The 19066-nt window shown below is 49.9% G+C and overlaps 1 protein-coding gene across 2 annotated transcripts in view; it reads right to left on the bottom strand.

The window, feature by feature from the left end:
* The window catches only part of SLC6A17 (solute carrier family 6 member 17), a 34632-nt gene that overhangs the window by 3138 nt on the left and 12428 nt on the right, over nt 1-19066 (bottom strand). The window contains exons 6-9 of one of the 2 annotated variants that reach the window (XM_008066656.2): nt 4823-5064; nt 4377-4569; nt 2216-2408; nt 1330-1489 (exon numbers count right to left, since the gene is read on the bottom strand). In XM_008066656.2, the coding sequence (XP_008064847.1) occupies nt 1330-1489; nt 2216-2408; nt 4377-4569; nt 4823-5064 (788 nt within the window). The remainder of the gene's footprint in view (nt 1-1329; nt 1490-2215; nt 2409-4376; nt 4570-4822; nt 5065-19066) is intronic. The other variant, XM_021716884.1, reaches the window with a different exon arrangement.

The raw sequence follows: 19066 nt of genomic DNA, 5'->3' as shown, positions 1-19066 counted from the left end.
AGGTCGAGGCTGCAGTGGCCGGGAGTGTGCCACTGCACTCCAGTCTGGGCGACAGAGTGAGACTCCAACTCAAAAAAAAAAATTTCTATATCACAGATTTTAAAATATTTTGCTATTTTTAAATGCAATTTGTTTCCTATATAATCCTAGTTTGTCTTATGTATTTAAAACTATATATATATATATATTTCTTTTTTTTTTTAGTCAGTCTCTCTCTTGCCCAGGCTGGAGTACAGTGTCAAGTACATGGCTACCACAGCCTCAACCTGCTGAACTCAGGGGATCCTTCTGCCTCAGCCTTCCAAGTATCTGAGACTACAGGTGCGCACCACCATGCCCAGATAACTTTTTGATTTATTGTAGAGACGAGGTCTCGCCAAGTTGCCCAGGCTGGTCTCAAACCCCTGGGCTCAAGTAATCCTCTTGCCTCCACCTCCGAAAGTACTAGGGTCACCGGGCATGGCTAAAACAATATTTTGAGAAGTATAGGGGCTTCACCAGACTGCTAAAGAAGTCTGTGACACAAAAAAAGCCAGCGTGGTTTCTAGCAGTTTCTTCCAGCTCCGGCTCACAGAGGGTAGAAGCCCTGTCTCTTCCTGCCCTCTCCTATGACGCAGACAGCCCTCGTGAGAGACTCCCCATTCCAAAACCTGGTCCAGGCATCAGGAAGGGTCAGACTGAATGGGTTAAAAGTGGTGTGTCTTGCCAAGGACAAAGGCAGTATGGCACAGCCAACGCTAAGTGAGTGAGAGGGACCTGTCCTAGAACTTTCTGGGGATACATGCTTGTCCTCACCTGAGGAATGAGGTCAGAAGCTGACCGTGAGTGTAGGTCTGCTCTAGGCTTAGGCCATGAGACCCAGTCCTTTCTTATGGCTGAGTCCTCTTACCCTGTGTGGCCCCAGACTCGGGGCCAAAACCACACCTCATTCCAGGTCCCACCTAGATCACCTTAAAACTCTGAACAGGCTGCTGAATTTCCCAAGTTCTCTGAGGGCAGGGGCTTCTTGTACACCTAACTGCCTCACAAGCTTCACAGAATTCTGAAGCCAGTTGGTACCCAGGAAAGATGCTGTGGTACTCTAAGGCAGTTTAGGATGATGCCAGGGCCTGAGCCGAGGACTCCTGAGTCCTCAGTCTGGCTCTGTCACTCACTGAACAAGGGGCCTTGGGCAAGCATGTCCTCTCTCTGCGCCTCAGTTTCCCGGCATGATCTGGAAGAGTCCTCTCAGCTCGGCCATTCAACCTTTCTGATCTCCTGCTTCTCCGGGGAGTCAGGATGGGACAGCCCCATCCTCCTGTCCCCACCTCGCTCCCACAGCCTCCTTACTTCTTGGTTCCATAGATCCAGGCCACAGCGATGTTCTCGAGGATGACGATGACGGTGAGCGGCAGGGTGGCAGAGTAGTCATCAAACATGGTGACAAAGTAGTTTCCGGAGCGCTGGACGAACAACAGCCCCACGAAGAATGCAAAGACACAGCAGCCCACTACAGAGAGCCGGGAGGCCGGTGTGGGGGCAAAGGTGCAGGGTGGGCGGGGCCCTGGGGGTCTCGTCTACCCCTCCCCACGCAGGCCTGCAGCCCCGCCCCCAGCAAGCCCAGCCCTGCCTGAGGGATCTGGATGCGGAGGCTCTGAGCCCCCACTTCGCTGGGAGAGGCATCTTGAGAAAGGTGTTGCCTCACCCCCCCCACACCCCTGCCCCAGCACAGTGCCTGGCGCACAGCAGGTGCCCTACTCAAGTGCTCCGTTTAACTTCAAGATTCATCTGATTGCTCCCAGAGCATTTTCCGTTGCCTCAGTTTCCCTGTTTGAGAACAGGAAGGTACCCTGGGGATGCCGGTGAGAGGTAGCTCTGTGTGGAGCCCAGATCAACTCAGCAGGGACAGAAGGGAACTGTGGACACAGCCTGGGGCTGGGAGCGACCAAGAGGGAACAGGGCACCAGGCCAGGGATCAGGAGGGAGCAGGCCCTGGGGGAGAGGGCTCCCCTCCCACTCAGGTTTAGCCCAGATTTCCAGACGGCTGTCCCTCCTGCCTGGGGGGTGGCACGGCCAGGCTCCAGCAGGACTCTGGTGGGGGAGTGAGGGAGCAGCCGTCTGGGTACGGGGTCACGAATGACCCAGTGGGAACCCAATCTTTCTACGGTCAGAGCCGAACCGACCGCCATCCGCGAGGGCAGCTGCGGGGCTGGGTAGGGCTTCAGGGAGGCATTACCTGTGAACATCTCCTTGGGCACCTTGAAGGTGTCGATGATGGGCGTGGTGATGCCCGCCATGGTCCCAATCATGCTGCCCAGGCCCAGGTTGATGAGCATCAGGAAGAACATGACGGACCAGAACGGGGACGCAGGGAAGTGAGTCATGGCCTCGGTGAACGCGATGAAGGCCAGGCCTGTGCCCTGTACGGACTGTGGGGTGGGTGGAGAGCAGGCCCTGTGAGGCCGCAAGCCCCCTGCTTTCTCACCTCTGCCCTTGCGGCTTTCGGGCCAAGGATTTCCTCCTTCATGGGGATCCCCCCCCTCCACCCAAAGCCTGTCGGTTTAGGCCAGTGGGCCTCACACTTCAGTAGGCATCAGAATCCCCCAGGGTGAGCATAAAGACATCAACTCCTCGGGAGTCCGCCTGTGGGATCTGGAACTTGCAGGCTGTGCAAGGACCCCAGGTGATTCAGATGAAGAAGCTCCTGTCTGGAAACATGCCCAGCTCAAGACCCTCCTCCTCTAAGAAGCCTTCTCTGATTGTTCTAGCCATACTGTGGCTGCTCTCAGCTCTGAACTTTTGGGCTCCAGATCTTTTTTTTTAGTTAGAGTCTCACTCTGTCACCCAGGCTGGTGTGCACTGGCATGATCATGGCTCACCACAGCCTCGACCTCCTGGGCTCGGGCAATCTTTCCACCTCAGCCTCCCAAGTAGCTGGGATTATAGGTGCAGGCCACCACCCCCGGCTAATTTTTTAATTTTTGTAGCGGTGAGGTCGCCCTATGTTGCACAGGCTGATCTCGGGCTCTGGGCTCAAGTAATCCTCTCACCTTGGCCTTCCAAAGTGCTGGGATTACAGGTATGAGCCATCATGCCCAGCTTGAACTCCAGATCTTAGTGCAGTGGTCTCAGCCTCGGCTGGCCAGTGGAAGCACACTGGAGCCTTTAAATCACTGACACCTGGGTCTCACCCAGGGACAATGGCTGGATTGGATGGAGATGAAGGTGCATGGTGGAGTTTTATGAAGCACCCCCTGGTCACTCTAACAGGTAGCCAAGCTATGTCCTGTGACTGAGGGAACACTTGCTCCCAGCTGAGTGAGGGTGTAATCCTTGTCATTTGGAGGCCTTTGGGGTCCTTCTATATGAAGACACTAGTTTTATTCAGAGGACCAGGCTGTACCCATAAGAATGGCACTATAGGGCAGGGTTTTAGGAAACATAGAAGAGGGGAGTCCTCTGTGCTACCAGTCACCTGGGGAAGAAACCAGGGCAGGAGCCCCCAGACCGGGCTCTTTTGCTGTTGGTCACCTGGGAAGGGGTTGGGGGTGCAGGATGCAGCCCCCTTGGCATCAGGACACCCCCCCTCACCTCCCATGGAGCTGACCTTTAATGGAGAGCTCAGGCATCAGCCTGGAGAAAGTGTCCCCTTCCCTGGACCCATGACAGACAGGGTTGGAGGCCAACAGGAATTGGCTCAGCCCCATGTGAGCCCTGACTAGCTGGATTCCCAGGTTCCTGGGGATGTGTCTCTTTCCCATCATGTCTTTTAACAGAATAGTCACTTTGAAAGTGCCCAGCTATGCAAATATGAAAAGAGGCATGGTATCTTGGACCTGAGCATTAAGGAAGCAGCACTCCCTCCCCTGCCCCAGGGGCCAAGGGTCATCGTGGCGTGGGAGCTGGAGCGGGGACAGCTGGAGGAGGACACAGAAGCATCAAAGGGTGGTTCAGAGCGTGAACTCTGGGCCTGACGACCTGAGCCCTGGCTCCCTCACTTGCTAGCTGCGAGACCTTGAACAAGCACCTTACAGGTGACTCATCTGTAAAATGGGGGACTCACAGAGTTGTCATGAAGGTTAAAGGAGACAGGTATCCAAGGACAGACACCGATTTCAATACTTCCTCCAAGCACAAGGCATACGTTGCCTATGGCAGTACGTGAGAAGCCCACCCAGTAACCGGGAGAGTGTGTCCGTCTTGTCTCCTCATTCAGAATCAAGCCTACCTTCACACAGGGGCTTTGACTGATACCTACCTTCCCTCTCGCTCCCTCTGGACACACAGTAGGCCCTCGCCTACCGAGTAAGTGAATGACCGCCTATCGACTTTCTAAGTCCTGTGCCCAAGCCCCAGCTGCCCACGGCCGCTCTCTGGGTTCCTGCATGTCCCCACACCTTGTCCAGCTCGTCCTCCAGCAGGCAGGGGTTGAGGCCCAGGGCTGAGAACCGGTCCTCCTTCACGGTCATGATGACATTGTACATCTCCATGTAGTCCTTTGTCGTCAGGTGGGAGAAGTTAACGTGCGGTGGGATGAGGTCGCGGCTCAGGACGTTGGTATTGAGGTACCCCAGGATTTTCTCGGCATTCCTGTGGCACAAAGGGGAGAGGCCAGGTAAGAAGACAGGGAGGCGGGTGGACAAGGTCCTGGAGGCTCCACCCAGACGTCCAGGCAGGACCCCGTGGACCACGGACAGAGACATCTCTGAGCTCGTCCTTGTGGCCCAGGGCTGGGGACAGAGGGCCCGAGTGGAGGGGACCTCTCTCCACGCACGCCCCACTTGCCCACTCCCGGGGAAGGCAGACAAGGAGAAGGAGGGACGGGAGGAGAGGTGCCACCTACTCGACCACACACTTCTCATTCATGATGTTGGCCTTGAAGCCCAGCACAGCAAACACCACGAGGGTGGCCAGCACCGAGGTGAAGAAGTTGATGAAGGAGACCAGGGCAGCGTCGAAGTGGCAGTTGTTGTCCTGCTTGTTGTAGCTAGAGAAGGCGATGACACCACCAAAGCCCAGTCCCAGGGCGAAGAAGACCTGGGTGGCTGCTTCACGCCACACCTGGGGGTCCAGCATCTTGTCCAGCTACAGGGAAGGACCGAGGCAGAAAGAAAGAAAGAGGCACGGAGAGGATGGCTTCACTCACGTGCAATGGGCTTCCCTCCACACTCCCTGTCTTAGCTTCGATGGAACTAAGTGGTAAGAAGCTGTGGGTGTGTGACCTCGGGTAACGTCTCAATCTCCTCCAAGCCCCATCTCCCCATGTGTAAAACACAGACAACAAGAGTGTCAGCTTCAGAGGATTGTTGGGAGGCCCAGGTAAGATAAAATAGATGCCAAATGTGTACGTAGTAAGTTCTCAGTCTATGTGAACTCCTGCCATTGCTCACCATGGAGCTATCCTACCAAGGAACATGGTCAAGGCCATTGTGTACAGTTACATAGTGCACAGCTCCGGGGAGAGCTATTCATTTAGACTAGGATGTGAATGGGTGCCTTCTAGAGTGGTACAGCGAACAGTCTGCACGACAGTACAAGAGAACTGAAAACATCAGTGTTTCCCTGACACCTCCTCCATCTCAAATGGGTGTGGCATGGGGTATTAAAACCACCTTCTTCTCTCTCAAGTTTCCCGATCTCCCCTCGGTTCATCCATATACACCCACATGCTCCGGCTCACAGAAGAACCCCCTACCCAACTTGAAGCACAGAACTCAGATACTGCCTGCCCACTTGCCCTGACAGGAGTCAGAGCCACAGCAACATTTGGAAAATCTCAAAGCCCTTCTCACCCCTATTTTCCACTTACTGTTCGTTCCTCTTGGCAGGGACCAAGGCTTGAACCCAGCACAAAGTTTTAGTCTCAGACAGACCCAACTAAATTCTGATGCTAATCTTCAAGTAGCCATGAAGCCTTACACAAGTGGCAGTACCTGTTTTATGAACCTCAGTTTCCCCATCTGAAAAATGGCAATAATAACAGAGTCTCCCTCAGAGTGACTGAGAGGATCAAATGTATAGCAACAAGTAATGCCTGGTACATAGTCGGACTTCATCCTGACAAAATGATGCTAGCCTAGCCAGGTAAGGGTGTTTCGTGGGTTTTTTTTTTTTCAGGGGAGTGGGCAGGGGTCAGGGTGTAGGGGTTGGGGATTATTATTCACAATTTGAAAGGGTCAACTGACAACCCAAAGGTTAAATTACTTGCTCAAGATAAGACAGCAGGTTAATTGGGATAGAGGGGTTACTCAACCCAGATCTTCTGACGCTGGGCCGTGCTGCTCCCTAGCACCGCCTCCTGACTCAGTTTACCTGTCGCCCATACTTTTCAGAGCACTTTCGCCTGCGACCTTTGCAGCTGAGGTGGACCCAAGGGACCTCACTCTAGACAGTCGAGGGAGGCAAAGAGGGAGTTCGAGCATTCACTACCCCGCGGTCCAAGCCCTGTGTGGGTCCTGGCCTGGCTGTCCCTTCTGTGGCCTGTGGGTGTCTATTCCTCATCTGAACAATGAAGTATGGGACTTTAGTGTCTGTCCAGCTCAAATATTGCAGCCCTAACATTCGGGAGAGAGGGTCCACCTTCTGGCATTTCGGCAGCATTCTAGAAACACCTGAAGTCACTCCACCAGCTGAGAAGGAGGTGGTGAGCTCAGAGGCAGAGGGCTGACAGAGCCATAAGCCTGAGGGTGGCACCTCCATGCTGAGGGGAAAGAGGTAGGGGATAGCAGAAGAACTTTCAAGCTTTGGGGCCTGGGCACAAGTGGAGACCGAGGGGGACTGTCTGGTCAGGAGTGTGTGTACTACAGGGAAGGTCAAGGTCCCCTACCCTGCACAATATAAGTAAAGCCATCTTTAGTCCACCAAGAAAGCCCAGAACCCAGGCCTTTAAGGATCTAAGAACCTGCTGGGTTGAAGCGAGAGGATTGCCTGCATCCAGGGGTTCAAGACCAGCCTGGGCAACTTGGCGAGACCTCGTCTCTACAATCAATCAAGAAAAATTAGCCGGGCATGGTGGTGCATGCCTGTATAACTGAGCCCAGCAGGCTGAGGTTGCAGTGGCCATGAGCATGCCACTGCATTCCAGCCTGGATGACAGAGTGAGACTCCAATTTCAAAAAAAAAAAGAATCTAAGAACCCCTTGGCATCCACGAGAAGGAGACCCTCTCCCCAGCCCACCCCCGTGTTCTCAATAGGTGTCATGGCCTTCCTGAGGCTTTGACACGTTGCCACTCATTCATAAATTCATGGGCACCTGCGTGGGCCAGGCCCAGCACTGGGCAATGCAGAGAGACTACAGGGAGAAAAGGCAGGCAGGGCCTCAGGTCTTGTGGAGCTCACGTTCTGGTTGGAGAGATGGACACTGGCCAGATGATCCCACAGACAGATGCGACAAGGGCTGTGATGGCACTCAGCACTCCGAGAGCCCAAACAGGAGGATTTGAGCAAGTCAGGAGGCCAGGGGAGGCTTCCCAGAGGAAGGGGTACTCCAGCTGACATCTGAAAGCTGATGCAAGCCAGGCTGCGAGGGGAAAGAAAAGAGCATTCTGGCAGAGGGAACAGCTTGGGCAGAGGTCCCGAATGAAACAGAGGGTGGTGTGTAAAAAGGAATGGCAGAGGCCAGGGTGGCTGAAGCAGTGAGGACGAGGCAGGGGTGGTACAGGGGAGGCTGGGAGAGGTCAAGGAGTCAAATCAGGGGCTATATGATTCTTGTCTTGACCTTAAGAAAGCACCTAATCCGGGAAGCCACCAAAGGGTTGAAGAAGGAGGGACACAATCAGATGTGCATTTCCAAAAGAAATAAGTGGATGTGGCAGGGACCCAGCTGGGAGACAACGTGGCTTTGCTTAGAGGCGAAGTGGGGCTGATGGAGGGATCCCGCAGAAAAAACCAAGGGGACCTTAGGGAGATGCTGGAGAAAAGGCCAAGGTGACAGTCAAGCTTCTGGCTCGCATACCTGAGCGGGTGGAGGTGAGGACAGTAGGAGAGGAACAGGTCAGTGAGGGTGGGTGGGTAGGACCAAGACATTAGTTCTAGAAAGGTTAAGCTGAATGCGTCTTTAAGACACCCAAGAGGAGATGTCAAGTAGTTTGTTGGATGAGTCTGGAGTTCTGAGGAGAGACCTGAGCTGGAGGGAGAATCTGTGAGCAGCAGGTGCACCTGTGGGGATAGGGAGAAAAGCAAAAGGCTGGTGCGGCCATCTCCACATCTAATGGGGGAGGAGGAAGCGTCTCCCGAGAGGAGTGAGGGGAGGAGCAGACAGAGAGGCCAGGGAACCCAGAGGGAGCTGGGTCATGGAGGAGGAAGGGCCTCCGTGGCCAGTGAAGGTTGCTGAAGGAGTCAGCACAGGAGGCCATGGGGGGCTTTGCCAAGCTGCTCGGGGAGCCCAGGGTCAGAAGCCAGGGGGAGTGAGGGGAGGGGAGGAAACAGAGGCAGTGTTTAAGCAAGTCCTTGGGACAGGCGGAAAAGGGCTTTATCAAGAGAAGGCTACGATATCACTGAAGGGTTGCCTTATGTTGTCTGTTTCTGTTTTCTTTTTGAGTCAGAGTCTCATTCTGCTGTCTAGGCCAGAGTGCAGTGGCATGAGCACGCCTCACTGCTGCCTCGACCTCCTGGGCTCACGCGATTCTCTTGCCTCAGCCTCCTGAATAGCTGGGACTACAGATGTACACCACCACGCCTGGCTTTTCTTGTTTTTTAATTTTTTATAGAGACAAGGTCTCACTATGCTGCCCAGGCTGGTCTTAAACTCCTGGGTTCAAGCGATCCTCCTGGCTCGGCCTCCCAAATTGCGGGGATGCCAGGCGTGAGCCACTACACCTAGCCTGGTTTTTGTTTTCAGTGGAGTGACTTGACAACACTATATGTAAAAGCTGGTGGAAGCCAGGGATTTTGGGCGGGGACTGGGGGGAGCTATATTCCATAAGAGACCCTTGGACTGCCCATTTGAGAGAAGAGGGAGGGAGGGTAGGGCAGGGCGGCGGCAGGCAGGTTTTATATTTGGTTTCTCCTGTCCTCGGAGGGAGTTTCCATCTTGGTGGCTTCTGTTTCCCCTGTAAAGCAGGAGGCAAAATCATCTGGGTTGAGTGCCCTGGGAGAGAGAGCCTGGGGGGAGTGGAAGCAGTTTCGCTGTAAGTGGAGCATGGGTGAGCCAGGTGACAGGAGAAATGGGGCAGGGCTGTCCCGCACCGCCAGGGGCCACCACCCCTGCACAGGAGGTCTCTGGTTTTAAAGTGGAAACGTTACCTTCTTTGCAAAAGCAATCCAGGCCCACTTATGGAAAAGCCCTGGGCCCAGACTGGTTTTGGAATCCAAGCTTTGGTTTTTGGTTTTATTTTAGAAAGATAATCTGGTGCATATGCTACTTAATTCCATACCATCCCCAGCGGGGTCTGGGGCAGGACCCTGTAATCAAACACATTAGTATTTCTGTAGCAGAATATGAATATTCACACCCAGTGAATCAATCAAGACTAAAAATAGCCTCACATCTGTGCAGGTCATTTTGCCTTCAGTGAGTTCTTGGGGAAACAAAGCCAAATAAAACCAACTTTTTTCAGGGCTATCTGAATTTGGGTATTGTGAGTAAGAAGACAGGGGCCTGTACTGTGCCTTGTGGAAACTGGAGATTAAAGAAAAAGAGAAGAAAACCATCACAGTCCCCTGGGGAAAGGCCTCTGTTGACTCTCCTCTCTTGGGTGAGTTTAAAAGTCATCCTTCCAGTAGGTTCTGGAGATGGACAGAGGGATGACCTATGCCTTCCATGTGTCACAGTCTGCTGGAGCCTAGGCACTTCAGGCTAGAAAACAGGACAGAGTGGGAGGGCTCTGGTCATTTGGTGAGCTCTAACTAAGAAGAAGGATGAGATTTTGTAAGAGAAGACAGGCTAGAATGAACACAGTTCTGGCCATGTCCCTTGCATATTGGCATACTTTTGATGGTTCTCAGCTGTCTTCTAGAAAAATGTCTTTCCATTTTTCTGTGTCCTGAACACTCTAAAATGCAGTTAACTTGCTACTCTTCAAAAGCACCTTGGTTTTTTCCTACCTCTGGCCTTTGCCCAGGCTGTTCCCACTGCCTGAAATTCCCTTCCTCCTACTCACTTTCTGGTGAACTCCTATTAATTTGGCAAAACACAGCACAAACATCACCTCCTCTTTGAAGCTTTTCCTGACTGCCTCTGGTTCCTGGACTTTCAGCTCTCATCAATACCTGCATCACCAGTTTATGTGTATGTCTTCCTTTTCAACACTTTAGGAGTGAGGCCATCTCCTGCTCACGTCTGTATGAACAGTGCCTGGCATGTGGAACAGAAGGAAAGAGTTGAGAGCAAGAGAGAGACAGATGGACAAAAGCTGACCTTCTTCCTTGAGATAGTAAGCCGTGCGGGAGGGACTAGACAAGGGGGTGAGGAGTTGTTCCAGCCTTTGGGGCTGAGATGCTGTCTTCCAGCACCAGAAGACGACCTTAGGACTTTAAACTTGGACTTTCTACAACATGGCTGCTTCAATGCTGGCTTCCTCTCATTTTCCTTCCTTTCCCTTCCCTCTCCTTTCTTCCTTTCTCTCTTTCTCTCTTCTTTTCTTTGTTTCTTTTGTTATTATTGCCTTTTTACTCCATGTCAGTCATTACTAAAGTTTTTACAAAAAGGGGCCCAGACCATCTGTGAGACCCAAATACATGTCACCACTGGGATTCTCACCATTCCCCAACCCCTAAAAAGTTTAGGATAGACGAAGCTGTGAATAATTTCCTCAGCCTGGTCACAGTTCAGGACCACATTTTATGAACAGAGATAACTGCTCCAGGGAGGACACTGCAATCCCAAACTGCACAGCAGAGCTGGTCCTATAGCCTGGGGGGAATATGAAAAAATTCTGGATAAAAACAAAACTTTTCTATTTGTTAAATTGCTCTTTTTCCATTTTTTTAAAGTTGTGGGATTTTTAAAATTATCATCATCATCATTATTTTGTAACGGGGTCTCATTCTGTCACCCAGGCTGGAGTGCAGTGGCACAGTCACGGCTATCGCAGCCTCGACCTCCTGGGCTCAGGTGATCTTCCTGCCCCAGCCTCCTGAGTAGCTAGGACTACAAGCATGCACCACCGTGCCTGGCTTATTTTTTGATTTTTTGATTTTTTTTTTTTTTTGTCGAGAAGAGGTCTCACCATGTTGCCTAGGCTAGTCTGGAACTCCTAGACTCAAGCAATCCTCCCACCTTGGCCTCCTCCCAAAGTGCTGGGATTACAGGCATGAGCCACTGTGCCTGACTGGAATATTTATTATAAAATGCTCAAAAGTAGAGAAGATAGTGTAATAAGCCCTCACGTGCCCATCACCTAGCAACTGATGGGCCCAAATATGACAATGATAAAGCCCAGGAAAGTGTGTGAGAGTAAAGGAGAAAAGTGCCCAGTGTGAGGGGTCCCTGGGCACGCTTCCTTCTTGCCTGCAGCTTGGAGGGAAGCTGGCGATGGAGATGACCACAGATGCCAGACACTCATCTGGGGGTAAACTGAGCCAGGCACCTTCAGAACCAAATGCTTATTGTTCCTTGCATTTAAAGGGGCTTTCCCCCCAGGATTCCTAGTCGATGATTCTGAGGACTAAACTGTGATCCTTTTTCTCTTACCCAAATTCCTAAGAAGCTTGGAGAGTCAAGCCTGATAAAACTCATCAAATAGGGTTTTACTGCCCTATTACCTTATATACTAAAGTGTGCTTTCCAACCTAACTCTGGCATAATATCACACAACAGATAAGATCAAAATATTTTGTGAACCTGCTAAACCCTATCTTCTGGGACTCCCAGTCTCTGGGCATCTTGTCCTCTACTGATTTCCAAAATTCCTTAGATAGGAACCACAGATTGCCAGTCAGAAATCCTTAAATCCAGGCTGCAAGCTCCCCCCACCCCCAGAAATGTCCTGCCTCCTGGGCCAAACCAATGAAAATCTTACGTGCATTGATTGATGGTTTTTGTAACTTCTGCCTTCCCAAATGTATGTAACCAAACTACAATTCAACACCACAGGGCACATGTTCTCAAGACCTCCTGAGGAGGGGTGTTCCTGGGCCTGGTCACTCATATTGGTCAGAATACCATCTTGAAATATTTTACAGAGTTTGGTATCTTTTTGTCAACGAGGAGGAAGCCCCGGCCAGACTCAGCAAGCTCCCACTCCCCTCCCAGGCCTCAAGATCTGACTGTAAGAGGGGAGATGAGCAGTGGGTGTTCCCCTCTGAAGAGAAGGCTCACCCTCCTCAGGGTGCTCGCTCTGGAACACAGCAATAGCTTTCTGCCATTTCTAAGGCACAATGGCTGACTCACTTCCTCACACAGAAGAGCAAGGTCTTTCAAGGCATTTGACTCACGGGTGTGAAGATGCTTTTGAATCCATGAGCAGCTGCTTTGCCCTAGCCCGAGCTCACGCGTGACAGGAGCACACACCCTTGCCTCCCAGCACTGCCATGGGCCCACCAGTGCGGAGCCAGCCAGGACCACGAGACACCAGATGGCACTGGAGCACTGGGTTCCCACTGCCCAAGAAGAGTGACACCTTCACAGGGGATAAGGTTAATAATAGCTAGCACATACCATGCACTCTCCACTTTCCAGGAGCGGTTCTATGTGCTCTCCTGACAACCCCATGGGCAAGGTACCATTGTTCACCCAGCTTGCTGCTGAGGAAACTGAAGCCCCGAGAGTCAAGGAACTTGTCCACCGACTGCTGTGTGATGATCTGGGGACTGAACCAGATCCTCTGGCTCCAGAGCCTGCCCTCTGGTAACGAGGAAGGGCCACCTTCCTCATCCCGCTGAAAAGCCTTTGCTCTAATTGTGGGGTCAAGAAGCCCCGCCCCTAATCTCTACACCCAGGCCTTTAGAATGCACAGAGAGCTCACTTCTCTTCTCTAGGAGTGAACACACAGCCTGGATCCCGCCGTGTCCTTTTCCTCACCCCTGTATCCCAGATGCCATCTCCAGACGTAACCATGGCAACAGCTTCTTGTGTGCCCTTCAGGGATATTTTATGCACCTACCAGCAACACACGCACACAAAGATATTACACACACATACACACATGAATATTGTGTGTGTGTGTTCCTTTTTTTCCTGTTGTCCATACCAGAATTGTCATAAAGCTCTCCTGGGGCTACCACCCTTGCCCCTAGCCTCGGTACTTCCTCAATATACTGAGTTGGGAACCCACAGAATCCCAGAGCTCCTGGCAAGCAGCTCCCTCTGTCCTCGCCCATTCACAGCCTCATCCCTTCCGTTATACAACCTCTCCGTGACTCAGTTTCCCCATCTATGAAATGGCAATCAGAGAGTTTCCACTTCTAGGGTTGTTAGGAGGTTTAAGTGAGTTAATATATATAAGGTGCATACAACAGCACCTGGCACAGAGTAAGCACCATCCGCGGTGAAGCATGCGCTTGTTTAAGTACCTCACTGACCGTTGGGAGCAGCTTGCTTTCGGAGACGTTCAGATGTGAAAAACTGGAATCTTGCCAGCGATTGCCACGCTGGTGGGTCCACCACACACACCTGACCCTGGCCTGCAGGGGCCCTGAGTGCTGCTCCCGGCCACACGGTGCCTGATCTCTTCTTACACAATTACTTCCCACTTGCTCCTCCTTAGCCCGCCAACCCCAGCTCCTCCATCCTCCCTCTCAGCTGATCATCTTGCTTCCTACTTCACTGAGAAAAAATGAGGCCATCGGAAGAAAGCGCCTCCCACAGCATCTCGCAGGCCAGCATCGCACCGTGGGCCGGCCCTTTCCTCCTGCTCCTCAACTAAGCCCCCTCCCGCCCTTGGGCTCGGAAGCCTCTCCCTCCTGTTTATTTTTCGTCTCCTAGAGCATCAATTCCCCTCTTTTGTGCCTTTTTAAGAGCGCACAACTCAATCGTTTTTATTTTTATTTATTTATTTGAGTCAGAGTCTCACTCTGTCACCCGGACTGGAGTGCCATGGCATGATCACAGCCACCGCAGCCTCCATCTGCTGGGCTCAGGCGATCCTTCCGCCTTAGCCTTCCAAGAAGATGGAACGACAGGTGTGAGCCATCACACCCAGCTAAGTTTTTGATTTATTATAGAGACGAAGTCTCGCCAAGCTGGCCAGGCTGGTCTCGAACCCCTGGATGCAGGCAATCCTCTCATCTCAGCCTTCCAAAGTGTTGGGATTCCAAGCACGACCCATGGCACTCAGCCTCCATAGTTTCCAATACATCACAGAGTTGTGCAAACCATTACCACAGTCAATTAGAAAACTTCCTCATCACCCCCAGAAGAAAGCCCACACCCATTAAGAGTCATCTGCCATGTCTCCCCCAATCTCTCCACAAGCCCAGGCCTAAGAAGCCACACATATACCCTCTGTCTCTGTGAATTCGCCTGTTCTGGACATTTTCTATAATTAGAATCATCCAATATGCAGTCTCTGTGTCTGGTTTCTTTCACTCAGAGTAGTGGTTTTAAAGGTCACCCACACTGTAGCATGCATCAGTACCTCATTCCTTTTTGTAGCTAGATAATATCCCATTGTATATGTAGACTACATCTTGTTTTTATATTCATCAGCTGATGGACATTTGTGTTGTTTCCCCTTTTTGGGTATTATGAATAGTGCTGCTTTGAACATTCATGTACAACTCTTCATGTGAACATATGTTGTCAGTTCTCTTGGCTATGAGCCTGGGAGCAGAATTGCTGGGTCACGTGCTAACTCTGTTCGACCTTTTGAGGAGCCACCAGACTGTCTTCCAGAGCTGCTGCAGCATTCCGCCTTCCCACCAGCAGTGCATGATGGATGATTATCATCATCATACAAAATTCTGAAATAACACCCTTGCCCCCATGGCCATCCCCAGTAACCTCCTAATTTCTCATTCCTCTGCTCCTCTCTAAGCAAAGCTCCTAGAAATCAACAGCCTCCATGGCTCATGTCCAATTCCTTGCCTCCCATTTTCCTTCAACCCATTACTATTAGATTTGCCCCCAGCATTCCAGTAAGACAGCCTTGTTGAGGTTACCAGTAACCCTTCTGTTGCCAAGTGCATTGGTCATTTCTCAGTCCTCGTCACCTGACCTCTCAGCAGCTTTGGACATGGCTGACAGGTATCCCTGTCCCATGCTTTCCACCTCAAATTCCCTATGGCAGCCTTCTAAGAGGATTTGAGCGATCCCCCTAAGATAGAAGTCAGGTTGTGTTGCTCCTCTCCTTGGAAGGCTCAATGGCTCCTTCAGAATAGCCAAAGCAATCCTAAGCAAAAAGAACAAAGCTGGAGGCATCTTATTACCTGGCTTCAAATTATACTACAAGGCTATAGTAACCAAAATAGCATGGTACTGGTACAAGAGCAGGCACATGGACCGATGGAACAGAATAGAGAATCCAGAAATAAACCCAAATACCTACAACCAACTGATCTTTGACAAAGCAGACAAAAACATACACTGGGGAAAGGACACCCTATTCAACAAACGGTAGCTGGAAAATTGGATAGCTACATGCAGAAAAATGAAACTTGGTCCCTATTTCTCCCCATATACAAAACTTAACTCAAGATGGATTAAAGGCTTAAATGTCAGACCTGAAACCATAACAATACTAGAAGAAAACCTCCTAAGAACATCAGACTAGGCAAAGAATTTATGGATAAAACCCCCAAAGCAAATGCAACTAAAACAAAAATAAACAAATGGGACTTAATTAAACTAAACATCTGCACAGCCAAAGAAATAATCAACAGAGCAAATAGGCAACCTACAGAATGGGAGAAGATATTTGCAAACTATTCATCTGACAAAGGACTAATCTCCAGAATCTACAAAGAACTCAGACAAGCCAGCAAGAAGCAAACCAAATAACCCCATTAAAAGGAGGCAAATATCACAAACAGACCTCTCTCAAAAGGTGTACAAATGGCCAACAAACGTGAAAAAAAGCTCAACATCATTGATCATCTGAGAAATGCAAATTAAAACCACAATGAGACACCACTTTACACCAGTCGGAATGGCCATCATTTAAAAAATCAAAAAACAATAGATGCAGGTGTGGATGTGGAGAAAAGGGAGCACATATAACGTTGGTGGGGGTGTAAATTAAAACAATCTCTTTGGAAAGTGATATGGAGATTACTAAAAGTGGAATTAAAAGCAAATCTACCATTTGATTAAGCAATCCCACTACTAGGTATCTACTCTAAGGAACAGGGGTCATTACATTTAAAAAGACATCTGCATCTGTGTGGTCATTGCAGCACAATTCACAATTGCAAAGATGTGGAATCAACATAACTGCCCATCAACTGGTCAGTGGATAATGAAAATGTGGTGTGTGTATATATACACATACCTTGGAATACTACACAGTCATAAAAAAGAATAAAATCATGTTCTTTGAAGCATCATGGATGGAGCTGGAGTTCACCATTCTAAGTAAACTGACTCAGAAATAGAAAGCCAAATACCACATGTTCTCACTCAAACGTGGAAGCTAAATGGTCACAAAGATGGAAATAATAGACACTGGGAACTCCAATAAGGGGGAAGAAAGGAGGGAGTTAGGATTCAGAAACTACCTGTGGGGCACAATATTCACTATTTGGGGAATGGGCTACCCGAGACCCAATCTCCATTACTACACAATATGTCCATGTAGCGATCATGCAGGTTTGCCCCCTGAATCTAAAATAAATAAATAAAATGTCCATTTCTTGATTATTAAAAAAAAAAAAAACTCTTTATGGCTCTTGTTTCACCCAGAGTAAATGTCAAACTCTTTACCTAGCGTACAAAACACCCTGACGATCTGGCTCTGCATTGTCCCTTGAAACACGTCCCACCTGTCTCCCCTCTTGTACTTTTGATACGCATTCTCTGAAAGTTGGAGTGGTTGGACAACCCACTGCAATCCACCGCCTTATGCTGAGCAGATCACATGGTTAATTACAAGGTACCCCATGCTTACTTGAGCTTTTTAACTAGATGGAAAGACAGTAATCAGGAGAAAAGCTACCCAAGGAATTCAGAAGTTCTTCAGTCATTTACACTAGCTATTGTCCCATCAAGGATGCCAGTGGATCATCATGGAATCCTGGCCACACTGCATTCAGTAGCTGTCTGCTTGAAGACGTGGACTCTTAATCCAGGTCCTATAGCCTGAATTATTTCTGATGCCAGAAGACTTTGTGAAAGGGAAGACATTCCAGGTCATGTAGCACAATCCATGGAGCGCCTGTGCTCCTCCCACAAGGGTTCTGAGATGCCTTGGCCAAAAACTTTCTTGGACTCTGCCGGGCTGCCAGATGACATGACTCCTGGGATGTCATTCACACTGTGGTCTATATGAATGGAGCAGTGCACATCCTGGCGAGCTGTAGGCAGTGACCCAACACCCTACAGCACCATTCTAGGGTAGGAACTTGAAATGCTCCCAAGTCCCCTCATGTCTCCCCAGTCTTGTGCTGAAATAGTCACAGCTCTACAACAGATGGACTATCAGACAATTGTTTCTGACAGTGGGTTCACGCTCTCTGCAGATGATTTGAAGGGATCTGTCAATAAGAACTTCACTCCAGCCACCAGCACTGGCCTCATTTGTCTCAAGCAAACAGTGGCGCAGGCTGGAGGAGTTTGGCCTCGGAGGCTCTTCAGGCCTGCCCAGCCTGCTCAACATCCCTCCAGGGTCAAGGGCAGGTGCTGACCTATGGAATTGTACTGATTCCGTTCCCTTTCCTTCACAAAGATAACCCCTCTCTTAATCTGATCTGTTTCTGCTGCTATGGCAAAAATATCCTAGACTGGGTAATTTATAAACGATAGAAATGTATTGCTCACAGCTCTGGAAGACAAAAAAAGTCTTCCAGCCCAAAGATGATGAGAAAGATGGCACTTTCTGACTGTCCTTACAAGGTAAAAGGGCAAGGAATACTATGCAGCTCACTTGAGCCTCTTTTTTAAAGGCATTAACCCCATTTATGAGGGTGGAGGCCTCATGACTTAATTACTTTCCAAAGGCCCAAGCTCTTAATACTATTGGGTATTAAGTTTCAACATATGAATTTTGATGGTGGGACACCAATTTTCAGACCATGGCAACCACAGTCCTGAATCTGGGATTATCCTAATACAGTCTTTGAAACTTGTATACATATTGTTTGTAAATTACCCAGCCTAAGGTATTTTTGTTTTAGCAGCAGAAACAGATCAGATTAAGAGAGGGTTATATTTATGAAGGAAAGGGAATTGGATCAGGGAGGATTCAACCAGCACTTTAATGGCATCTATAATACTTTATCTTATTTGAGTATGTATGTATTTATTTATTTATTTGAGTTGGGGTCTCACTCTGTCACCCAGGCTGGAGCATAATAGAACGATCACAGCTAACCATAGCCTCGACCTCCTGTGCTCAGGCGATCCTTCCACCTCAGCCTCCCAAGTAGCTAGGATTACAGGCATGCACTCCTGGCTAATTTTTAAAATTTTTTGTAGAGATGAGATCTCACTATGTTGCCTAGCTAGTCTCAAACTCCTGGGCTCAAGAATTCCTCCCACCTCAGTCTCTCAAAGAACTGGGATTACAGGTATGAGCCACCGTGCCCAGCCTTGTAATATGTTATTTCTTAAAAGTGCTTATGATATTGTTAGATATATGTTTATATACCTAAGATATATTCATAATTGAAAAGGCATTTTCAAGAGTATCTGAATCCAGTGGGGAGCAGCACTGTGTGTGTTAAGACTGGTGACTCTAGCCGGGCTTGGTGGCTCAGCCTGTAATCCTGCACTTTGGGAGGCTGAGGTGAGTGGATTGCCTGAGCCCACGGATTCGAGACCCGCTTGGGCAACTTGGCGAGACCCCATCTCTACAATAAATCAAAAAAAATTAGCCAGGGTATGGTAGCGCGCACCTGTTGTTCCAGTTACTTGGAAGGCTGAGGCGGAAGGATCGCCGGAGCCCAGCAGGTCGAGGCTGCGGTGGCCGGGAGTGGCCACTGCACTCCAGTCTGGGCAACAGAGTGAGACTCCAACTCAAAAAAAAAAAAAAAAATTAGCCGGGCATGGTAGCG

The sequence above is a fragment of the Carlito syrichta genome, unplaced genomic scaffold, assembly GCF_000164805.1.
Source record: "Carlito syrichta isolate Samal-C Ts95f unplaced genomic scaffold, Tarsius_syrichta-2.0.1 Scaffold309076, whole genome shotgun sequence".
NCBI classification, from domain to species: Eukaryota; Metazoa; Chordata; class Mammalia; order Primates; family Tarsiidae; genus Carlito; species Carlito syrichta.
The sequence above is the reverse complement of the archived record's forward strand: the minus strand, read 5'-3'. Positions and strand labels throughout refer to the sequence as shown.